Genomic DNA, 12,122 nt, shown 5'->3' on the forward strand with positions numbered 1-12,122 from the left:
AAAATTAAGGTAATTACACTCTCCTTTCTTGAAATTTGAGGAAATTACACTCAACTCTAAACCTAAATGGAAAGACATTCTCCTCCCTTGAGGTTTAAAAAAAATTAATACTCTCCCCCTTTTGTTTGTATAAGTAACGAAATATTCTAAGTTTCTATAAGAATTTCTTTACAAAAGTTTAACGTGGTTAATAAAAAATAACTGATAAATTTAGAATAAAAATGCAAAATTTATCAAAGAATAAAACATTTGCAATGGCAAATCTCTCCATAACTCATTAAAAAAAGAAAAAAAATCATATTTAATATTTTAAAATACACTTTAGTTAATAATTAAATACAATGAATTTTAATTTTGAAACTGAGGATAATTCTTGAAACTTGCCTTTAAGCTAAGGACAGTTTAGTAAATAACATTTTTAATATTAATTTAACAAAATTTGGTCAATCAGATGTCAATGGGGGAAAGTGTTTTTCCTTTCAAGTTTGGGGTGAAGTGTAATTTCTTCAAACCTTAAGGAAGGTGAGTGTTATTATCCCTAAAAAATTTATAGATCTAAAATTTAAAACAAAATATACAAACTCCAAAAAATTAGCCTGACAACAAAAATTATCAATAGCAAAGATAAAATAATAAAAATTAAAAATTAAGCCCAATAAATCAATTTCACCCAAAATAAACAACCCAACTCTTTAAAAAAGTTTAAACTAAATAATTTTGTCATTATCCAGTAGTAGGCACAAATATAAACAACTCAGCTCTTTAAAAAAGTTTAGACATAATAATTTTGAAATTATCCAATAGTAGACACAAGCATTAAAAATAAATAAATAATGGGCTAAGCAGCAACAGAGCTGTCACACACAACTAGGAGCAGAGCCATCCCCCAATCTCCAAATCCTGGCTCCGTCCTTAATAGCCAATGCCATGAAGTTGGAGTTTTTGACTTTAGCTTAATTTGCGCATGTTTTATTATAATTTCTTGCATTATGATGATGTAATTTTCCGTTGGAATTAAGCAAGGCCGGCTCTATTAGGGGCCTAAAGGCAATAATGTCTAATGTGGTATGTATTTAAATTTTAATTAAATAAATTTATTTAATACTAACAAAACTAAGGTCAATTTGATTAATTAAAAAAATAATTTTTTTTTTAGAAATAATTACAACATGCTGCTAACCCCGCAGCTCGAACCCTTTCCCCCCAAACCCCCAAGCACTTTGTGCATGGAAATGTGTCACACACAACTAGGAGCAGAGCCATCCCCCAATCTCCAAATCCTGGCTCCGTCCTTAATAGCCAATGCCATGAAGTTGGAGTTTTTGACTTTAGCTTAATTTGCGCATGTTTTATTATAATTTCTTGCATTATGATGATGTAATTTTCCGTTGGAATTAAGCAAGGCCGGCTCTATTAGGGGCCTAAAGGCAATAATGTCTAATGTGGTATGTATTTAAATTTTAATTAAATAAATTTATTTAATACTAACAAAACTAAGGTCAATTTGATTAATTAAAAAAATAATTTTTTTTTTAGAAATAATTACAACATGCTGCTAACCCCGCAGCTCGAACCCTTTCCCCCCAAACCCCCAAGCACTTTGTGCATGGAAATGTGCCAATTCAACTACAAGGCCTTTGGCATTAAAAAAATAATTTTTGAATCAATACTAACCAAACTAAAGTTAATTTCATATAGAGAATTAAATATCATTGTTCAATAATAAAAATTTAACAAAAAACTGAAAATTAATCATCAAATTTAAGCAAAAATCACTAGATCTTCGTTGAATCTAAGCTAAAACCACCATGTCGTCGTTGGATTTTAGTGGATCTGAGATCCAATTTTCTTTCAGGGGTTTGTCGGTTGGATTAAGTGGCTTGGGTTTTGAAGATGGAGACTCGCCATTTTTTTAGCAGTTTGTCAGTCGAATCAAGTGGCTCAGGTTTTGGAGATGGAAACCTGCCACTTGACCCGTCAACATCAGTAATTGAAGCCAAAGGCCCGTTGTCGACCACCTGTGTTTGCTTGAAATGAGTCAGTTCCAATTTGGATGGCTCCAAGTCGAACGATTCCATTAGATGTCAGTTGGGTTTGGATAGCCCTAACCAAATTTGAGCCATATATCAATAATTGGCTAAAAGAAAATTTTCAATTAATGCTTCGTACTATACTTTGGTGAAGGTTCACTCTACACCACTTATAAGAGGCTATTATTGGATCCTAAAGAAAAATGTCCCTTAAGCATCAAAACGAATTTTCTCAACAAAAAAATAAAGCATCAAAATGATGTAGCCATTTTTTAGTTCATATTAAATATTATAAATTTAAATGTGTATCTATTGAGTATTGACACATCATTTTAATTTTTAAATAATGTTTTGGTTTGTGTAGGGGCCTTTTTTGTGTATGGTGTATTAGGCTTGGGCTGCCTTCTGCGGTAATGGGTTGGGCTGCCTCTTGCGGTAATGGGCCCGAATATTTCTGAGTAAGGGAGTTAGAGCCGGTCCAATTGTAACTCAACTTGGGCCGGTTTGTGCACAAACTTATACCTTGTCTGCCAAAAGTAAACTTACGGTAAGCAGAACTGTTGCAGACGAGTTACGACAGACAGATATAATAATAATAATAAAAAAGAATATTCTTGACTATTTAAACAAATGGCTATGTAATCCCTACTTATAAAACATGATTACAGTCATGATAATGTCAATCACAGAAAAAATGAAGAAAATAATACGAGCTAATCAAATGGGCATAAATCAAGTTTTAAACTTAGTCTGTCGAAGCAAAGCCAAAGAGGGGAAAACGCCTCTTCTCAATGCAAATAATCTCCCAGAAAAGGATCCTGCCGTGGGGATTAATGGCTTTGAGGGAGTCGGACCTGAATGGTTATTGCCCAAAAAAGGAGTCCTTGTTTACGTTTTGGAAGAGAGGAGGATTTGAAGGGGGAGAGAGGGAAACCGATCTACTGGTGCATGCCCATTGAACTATCTCTCTTTTTTCTTTAGTTTCCTCTCTTTTCTTCTCTGTTTTTTTTTCTTATCTTTTTTCTTTTCTTCTTACTCTGTTTTTTTCTTTTCACTCCGTAAAAATGCTCTATTTTTCGACCCCTTTTTCAGGGCACGGCAAGGGCCTCTTTATAGTGCTTGCCGTGACCAAGGTTTTATCATTTTGCCCCTTAACCGCTTTTGTCTGGTCTGGGCGTACTTGCCGACCACCAGAGGTGTGTGCCACTCACTCTTGCCAGATAGAGGCAGGTTTCATTTCTCCGTCTACCGTAGCACCTCTTTCTTGCCACGGTATAAATGTTTTCTCTCTCTACTCTTAAGGCATGCACCCAACGGCTCCCCCTCAAACTTGCCTCTTTTGGGTGGTCTGTCATCCCAGCAAGACGTACCTCCCAAAAGGGCTTGAGCAGGAGGCGCAAAATAGATCTTTTCCCCTCTCCCCACCACCAAACCATACCCCGCTTACCTCTTACCTCTGGCCCATGGCCCCACCATGTCCTATATATGCTGGGTACAGGCTGGTGGTGCCTAGATCTTGCGCGTGCTTCCCTTTCAGATATGTCCAAGAGTCTGCCTGCTGCTCATGTGTCTGCCGTGATCTAGAGACTCTCCGTCTGTGTTTTCTGACCTTTCATGTGGACCTTTCTTTGGTTTCCCGCTCCATTTAAGAGCTGGGCTTTGTATGATGATGGGCTTTACATTTCTTTGACCCACTCTTGATTTTCTTTATTTCCTGCAACGTTGAACTATTATTCCTGCCGTAATAATTTAATCCTGCTGTATCTCTTTTGTGCCAGCCGTTCATCCCTTTTTTCAGTGGCCTGTTATGGGCACTGTTTTACTTTTACTCATGGGCTCCCATGTCCCTTTGGACTTTCCTTTGGGCATCCACGGCCCGATTACTTTCTTTGGGTTTCCTCGACCCGTTTGCTAATTCCACACTCCTATGGGCTTTTTACTAACTTCATTGGGCTTTCTCGGCCCAATAACCTTATTCTTATCTTTGGGGTTCATGGGCCTGCCATAAACCCCTTACTCTCTTAGTTTGCATTGCCTTGGGCCTGCGGTGGCCCTTTCTCACTTTTCTACCTCATACACTGCCCATGGGATGCTATTTCTTTCTCTTTTCTGGCTTCTTTGAGCTCGCTTGCCTCTTCAAGACCCATTTATTTATTTGTTGGGCCTGTGATCTATTATTCCTGCTGCTTGGGCCTAATGGGTTTTTTGCTATTTATCTTGTCAATTCTTTGTAGCCCTCATTATTGGGCTTTTCTGCCTGCCTGGGCTTCCACAAATGGCCCTCAACAGTTTGTATATCATTAGATTCAAAAAATATAGTCTTAACAATAAGAATGGGCCAACCAAAAATCTTAATTATGAAATAAACTCTTTGAATTCAAGTGAAACAGAGTTGAATCATTAAGCCATGAGAATTTTTGTGAATCCAAAAATATTTAATAGGGGTAAATGGCAAGCCATTCAAACAATCAACACACACCGGTCCTCGTGGGACAACTTAATTACAAAACTAATAATAATATAGGTATTATGACAGCAATCAAATTAACTTGAGACGATTGAAAGAAAGAAAACATAGAAATCACGCTAATATACAGTATAAAGAGTATAATAACCAAGAGCAACCGAGAGATCAACAAAGATGCCAAAGAATAGAATGGCCAGTCCAGTAAAGTTGAGCAAACGCGATTCATGTTGATGCGGCGAGAGCTGCAGGAAAGTAGACTTCTCCAACAGCCCTGTGAGAGCTGCGCATATTGCCATGTATAAGAGTGCCCTTCCCCCACACAAATGCCATGGCAAAAATTTATTTCTTGTTGGCCCTGAAGCTCTTGGAAACATGAATGTAAAGAAACCAAACACCCACTGCAAAACAAAGATCATCGACAAATGTGTGAGACTTCTTTTGTTTTTTTGATATACAAATGAAAGTTTGGAAACTTGGGATGATTCTTTTTTGTTCTTTGGATGATTTTGTCCCAAGTTTTTCATGTTTAAACACAGTTATAGGTAAAACTTGGGTTGTTACCTGCAAACAATACATGCAGATAGTTGTTATGCCAATCCATGAATGCAAGCTATACACATCTTCCTTGTATATCATGTCATGGTACTTGAAAGCAGCGCATATCCCAACAATGGCAAGAACTATAGCAAGCAGGTGAACTAGCATGTGAACTGATTTCTTAACCGGATGAGTTGCACGTACTGTTTTGTATGCCATCATTGCTGCTCAGAACACCAAACTCAAGTTAGTGTTAACAGAATATAGTGTAAATTATATATTGATTGTTCCGAAAGTTTGAACTGTTAGAAAATTATGAATTTAATTATTTATTCATAATTCTAACATGAACCAATGATAAAAATTAGCAAGTTCAATTAAATCAATAGAGTTTTTCTGATCTCCAAAGGCTCCAAACTAAATAAAAAGAAATTTATATTTTACAAAAACTAGCAATTTCTATTTCAGATAACGCTAGATTCTAAGTTTGCAATTTTAAGCATTTTCTATGATTTTTTTTTTCTCAAATAAAAAACATTGAGAAAGCTAAAATATATACCTTCGCCACCAAGAAAAATCAAACTAAAGAACATAAGAAATGGGTGAACCTGCCAAAAAAGAAAAAGATTTCAAGATTTCCCTCATAATTATACCATGAACCAGAATGAACATTGTTAAAATAAGCAAATTGTAAGTAATTGTTTTACATTGAATACTAGGTCTGGATTGTTAGATTCATAATTCAGGCCCCCCCGATAATGCAACAACCAAATAAGAATGAGAATTAAAGCCGTAAGGCCAAAAAAGTGTGCCACATAAGTTAAACGAGAGGCTGCGCTATAGTATTCTGATCTGCTGTCCATGGCAGGAGGGAGCTAGATGGGTGTCAAGCAAAAGAAGATTTTTGTTTCTTAAAAATGAAATTGTGTTTAAATTTGAATGCCTATGGTTCTGACAGTATTTGTTGAGTGAGTTCTTATAGAAATCTCTTCCCTAAAGCTTAAAGAGTAAATGGTAAATACATTGTTCTTGGGATTACTTGTTGGGTTTGGTATCTTGAATATTGAGGAAACTTTGTGCTTTAGCAAAGCACCAACAAAATGAAACAGCCCCAGTTGTACCAAAGGACTTATTCTCTTTTACTTGCATAACGAACGTTAATTCTACAAGAAAGAATCAGAGACCTCCAATCATTAGTTCTTGATGGCCTACACTAAAGTGATTCACCTTACATAAAAGTTAAAGTGTGCACGCGAAAGCTCAGATAGTAGTTAAGATCAATTTTGATTTGTTTATGCCATTCAGAGCATAGCAATTCAAGAGGTGGGAGAATTTATTTGATTGTAAGAATGAACAAAAATGTTAATTAGTACTTAATTGTAAGGCATGTATTTGTTGTTATGAAAGACTTTAGAAGACAACATGTCCCAACAGATTGCAAAAAGTATGAATATTTTTTTTTAAAACAAAAGGAATCAGGGGAAAAGAAAAAGATAGGAAAAAAGGAATTATAATTGGATTAAGAGCAGGTTAAAGTATCACCTATTCACGCTGATAACCAAAGAATCCTAGGCAAACAAATTAATACTTCACACCATGTTAAAATACAAGTATCACTGCTTTACGTTTCATTTTTTTTTTTTTTTTTATGGGAATAAGAGGCTTTGTTGAAAATGACTTGTTTGCTAGAAAACTTACTTATTTTCTTATGTTTTCTTATATTTGGTTGCAACCTTAAAATAAGCAAATAAATAAATAAATAAATACTATTATTGATTGTTTAGCTCATATGGAAGATCATTAATATTTTTTGTAATTCCATTACATTAACAAAAATATTCATTTATGAAAGCATATCCCAAAGGGAAAAAAAAAATTTCTATGACAAAACTCAAATTTTGAATCTATGCAAAAAGCCAAAAATGTAAGTGTCTATTTAATGGACAAAACTTAAGTACAATACCTTAAGTGCTATTCCTTAGGTTCCATTCTTAAGATTCAGCCATATGGTTACTTAATTAAAAAATACACTTCCACTTTATAAGAAAAAATCTACATAACAAAATTTTAAGAAAGAAACCTAAAAAACAGTATTTAAATATTGTAACTAAATCTTGCTCCTATTTAATTATGTGTTACTTTTGGACACAAATCTAAGAGAAATTATATAGTCCTTATGGTGGACCACGTCATCTATCCATCATTCCAGTAAAAGATTCTCATCTATTTAAAATTGTTGAGTCAGTATTTAATTTTTATTTAAAACTCCACAATTTTAAACAAATGGGAGTCTTTTACTAGAATAGTAGACCACATCACTTTTCCACCATAAGAACTTTATAATTTCTCCAAGTCTAGCTAGGAACAACATCCTTTGGAGTTCTTAAGATGCTTTACCATGTAAAATTCTTTAATCTTCACATTCCTTTTACAATAAAAGGCTAAGATTTTGCCACCTTATCACAATCCACTAAAACAATCACTTTCAAAAGTCAAAGTCAAGTCTTTCACACATTAGTCTCCTCAATTCCCTAGAATCTCTAGAAACTCTAGAGGATTAGTTTCAAAAAAAAAAAAAAACTTGGCCCATATTAAATTCAAAATCCAATTCATTGGTTTAATTTCTATTATAAAGTAACAAAAGTTCTTTTAAAAAAAAAAAAAAAAAATAGACATTTGCCGGCATACTAAAGGTTTTTTTTATGGACTTGGCATACTAAAGTTGATAAATATAAAGTGGAACACTTCCACGTATGATCTTTATTCCTTATTAGTATTAGCAGTAATTAGTAATTACGGTCATAGCAAGGATCAAGAAAGCAAAATTTTGGAAATAATGTTGACAGCAATTCAGCAATGACATGAACAAGAATCATGCAAATCCTACTCAACCATCATTACGTGAGAATTGTAATAAGATGACAGTCACATGGTATACACAATTGTACAATTTGAATTTGAATATTTATCGTAGCTAACTCCCTAAATAGATATGTTGTACTTTTTTATGACAAATAAATTAGAGAAGTCAATATCCTATCGGTACCAGCTATACCAAGAAAATATATCATACTAATCATCAAATGGGTACCGGTATTCCTCTAAAATGTACTAGATGAAATACCGGATTGTACCGACCTATATTGACTATATCAGGATGTTTCAGTTGCTTTGGAAGGTATTGGCATTTCGGTCAGTACAATAAAAAATATTTGTAAAAAACGCATATTATTTAAGTTAATATATTTAATTAATGAACTTAAGCTATATTTAGGCTTATAAAATATGTGCAATTTAAATTTTATGTTGATAAGCATAAAAATTAATAAATTCATACTTACATAAATAAATACAAATATATATAAATGTATAGAAATATATAAATAGTGGTAATCCTGAAATGGTACACCAATACCGAAATATTTTGTTTCCCTAATTAAACCGAAATGGCTTCCAATACAAAATTGACTCCCTTGAAATAAACACATATATGTACAAGTTATTAAATTGTTTGAAAACTCACTTCACACTTAGCCAAAAAGCAAAAAACAAAAAAAAAAAACTTTTATTATTAGGCTAAATTACAAATTGCACTCTTTAACTTTGCTTAAAATTCAATTTTTTCATTTAATTTCACTTTCGTCAAATTAAAGTTTTTTGACTTTCAAGTTTATTTAATTAGGCATTCCATCCAATTATGTTGGATTGATTGTTGTTAAGTGTCTTTATTATATTAAAAAATTCATAAAATTAATAAAGAATATTTTTGAAAAACTAAAATTTTTTAAAATAGAATTATTATTTGGAATTGGGGAGAAAAACCAAAAATACAATCAACCCCTCTTTCTTCATCATCATATTAACCCCCCTTCCCATTATTGAAATCTCTCTCAATAATGGGAAAGGTGAAAAGGTGGGAGGATAGAAAATGATGGGAGGATAAAAAAGTGGAAGGATAGAAAAGATTTTAATTTCTTTCCTCTTTGTTTGGTTGGGAGTGAAAAAGTGAAGGGATGAAAAAAGTGAGTTTATATAGACCTTTGTTAAAAAAATAATGACCAATTAAAACAAAAAAGTGACAAACAACCCAAAAAAAAAAAAAAGCAATCACCCAATTTATTAAAAAATAAAAATCATGTCCCAAAAAAAAAAGTCATGTCTAGTTAAACAAAACAAAACAAAAAAAAAAGAAAAAAAAAAAGAATAAAAACAAAACAACTATCACACCCACAACCTAGGAAATCAAAAAAAAAAAAAAAAAAAAAAAAAAAAAAAAGGGCAATGACTAGGACAAGAAAAAAAAAAAAAAAAGAACTAGACGAATTGTCCATGTGCAAGTGCACATGGGCATTTTGTCCATTAAGCAGCCTTATTTTCTTCATTTAGTTTTCTCTTCATTTTGGAGAGAAAATTTTTTGGTAGGCCCGGGAAGAAAATACCTAGACCCCTCATTTATTTTCCTTCCTCCCCACCCAACCAAATACACTCCAAAAAAGTTTTTTTCCCTTTTTCTTTCTAAAATTTTTCGTTCACCTAATTTTACCACCAAACAAGCACACCTATAGAATAACCACATTCTGTTCTTCCCAAGTGCATTGTTGAAATTTTAGGCCCACATCACAATAACCGTGCAATGTACTTTCTGTCTGTAACTGGAACTGGTATCAAAGCCTCCTACCCTACCTACTTTTGTACACAATAATACTCTCCTACCTTTATGAGTTATGTAAATAAGTGCAAAGTATAGGTTGTCTTCTTATACTCTTCTTTCTACATAATAAAGAAAGATTAGGTTATTATTTCGTAACAAAAAATCACCATACTTTTTTGGAAAACATAAGGTAACGTTTTGGACCTTTTGGTAACTTTTTTTTTTTCTCTCCATTTTTTGCTTTCAACGACCATTTTTCTGTATCCAATAACTAAAAATTTTTTTGGTTAGCTGAAACCAATGAAAAATAGAAAATAGTTTTCCTTTCTAATTTATAAAGAAAAATTAGCTATTTTCAGTTTTGTTTTTTCAGGCTTATATATGAGAACCTAGTAAGGCCCATTCCCCCCCTCTCTCTCTCTCCCCTCCTAATTTCAGATTTCTTCTTGTTCTACGACTTTCTTTGTGGTTGATAAATTCGTCAGACTGTTATTCATCTTCTTCACTCCAAGACCCATCTCCCTAATTTCAGATTTCAATTTCTGCTAGCAAATTTGAACTGTGTTTCACAGTTTTTGGCAAGCCCCCTTCTTCTTCTCCTTCGTCTCGTCTTCTATTCCTTCAGTTCAATTTGTTTTCTTTGCATTGTTATATGTTCCTTTTTGGTTTTGTGAGCCCACGTGCCTCAGCATAAAGCTCCAAACTATATTGCTTTCAACTAGTTCCCCTCCCCCAACGTTGATAATATTTTCATATCTTTATTTATTTATTTATTTATTTTTAACTTGTGTTTTTTTTTTTTTTTTTACTATCTGAATTACATATTATTGTTTTATATTCTGACAAAAGTAATTGTTGTTATTATTATTATAATTGTTGGGTAAATATTTGGACTTAAGATTTATATATTAGTTGAAATATGAACTTACAGTGATCAAATTAGAAAGTTAGTGTCGACAAATAACAAGCATCATTGATGTATTTGAAGTTGGAGAATAATTGGCATCATTGATGCCTTCGTATATAAACTTTAGTCACTTAATTGTCACATTTAAAGCCTATTTTCCTTATGGTAGTTTGAAAATTTTCAATTATAAGTTTCATTTCTAGCATCTCAAAAAAAAAAAAAATTATAAGTTTCATGCTTTGAGTTGAAGACTATATACAAATCATTTAAATTTAAAAATTGGAGTGAATATACAAAATATTGTGAATACTTCAGGAAAAAAAAAAAAGGGGTGGGGGGAAGAATTTTCTGTTTTTTATTCTTGAAAAATTAATTTTTGTTTTCAACTAACCAAACGCGTTTTCCACTTTGAAAATACAAGAAAAAAAATTTTTCCTTAAAAACAAGAAATTGGAAACGAAAAACAAAAGCAAATTACAAAGCATAGCCTAATATTTTTGGTATAATAAATTTGTTTTTGTTCAACCAAACTGGACCCCCCGAGGCCCAACTCTGGTTTTGGCCCAATCTCTACAGATGTAGATCTGCATTCACCTCACTTTAGACGTGTAGTTAAGCTGGTTCCAACGCGCGATGTGCATATATATAAAGACCAATACTAGATTTTGACAACTCTTTTTCTACTAAATATTATACGTAGTTATATACTTTGCAACAAATGCTAAACATAACGCTTTGGACATGCTTTCTTTCATCTCGCTTTCTTTTTCTTCCTCTGTGTTTATATATATTTATATATATATATATATATATATAGGACATGTATAAACACCTATAGTCTATAGAACATGTCCATTATTTTTTTCCCCACGAATGAGGCCCACCGAGTTTTGGACATGAGAGACCAACTACTGGGCCGAGTTAAATTCAAAAAATCTCCTTTAAGTGTGTTTGCATTCAAATAGTGTCTTTTCTGTCCAGCCCAAACAAGATAGGGCTCAAGTTATTCCATACTTTATGCTGCAACTTAGTGTGTGGAGTGGACTCTGGATAATTGACTTTGGCAAATGATGTGTAGCAAATATCTATTCTATATTCCACCAATATTTTTGTTATGAGGTTCAACATTATTTTTTTTTTTTTTTTTATGTGGGGCCTCTCATTCCTTCAAAATCTAAAGGATCAAAGGGTTGAGGAATGTGAGCAAGGGTAAGGATTCAACACTTGTTGGGACTTTTAGGGACTCATTTTAGGGGTTAAGGGATTCATCACTTGTTGACTCAATCTCGTAAGTCTCACCAATTCTAGTCATGACTCTACCCTTAGTTTCTTTCTTTTATTTGGCTGGTGTGATTATAAGGAGGGACAGAACCCAACTCTATATCCCCCCACACAAAAAAAAAGGTATATACAAAATTTGCCTTTATTAATAATTGGGGCTGATCCATACGCAGTGGCGGAGCTAGGATTTTAGTTTAGGGGGGGCAAGATTAAAAAGAACAGCAATAGTTACATAGCATGTGTACAAAA

General features: G+C 33.1%; 1 protein-coding gene across 1 annotated transcript; it reads right to left on the reverse strand.

Annotated features, from left to right (window-relative positions):
- Window positions 1-4,381: 4,381 nt before the first annotated feature.
- Window positions 4,382-6,076, reverse strand: LOC126717781 (probable transmembrane ascorbate ferrireductase 3). Its single transcript, XM_050419672.1, has 4 exons — window positions 5,742-6,076; window positions 5,594-5,642; window positions 5,059-5,258; window positions 4,382-4,895 (listed from the first exon to the last, which is right to left on the reverse strand). The coding sequence occupies exons 1-4, from the start codon at window positions 5,895-5,897 to the stop codon at window positions 4,617-4,619; spliced, it is 684 nt and encodes a 227-aa protein (XP_050275629.1). The 5' UTR covers window positions 5,898-6,076; the 3' UTR covers window positions 4,382-4,616.
- Window positions 6,077-12,122: the final 6,046 nt, after the last annotated feature.

This window comes from Quercus robur, chromosome 3 (assembly GCF_932294415.1).
Source record: "Quercus robur chromosome 3, dhQueRobu3.1, whole genome shotgun sequence".
Lineage (NCBI taxonomy): Eukaryota > Viridiplantae > Streptophyta > Magnoliopsida > Fagales > Fagaceae > Quercus > Quercus robur.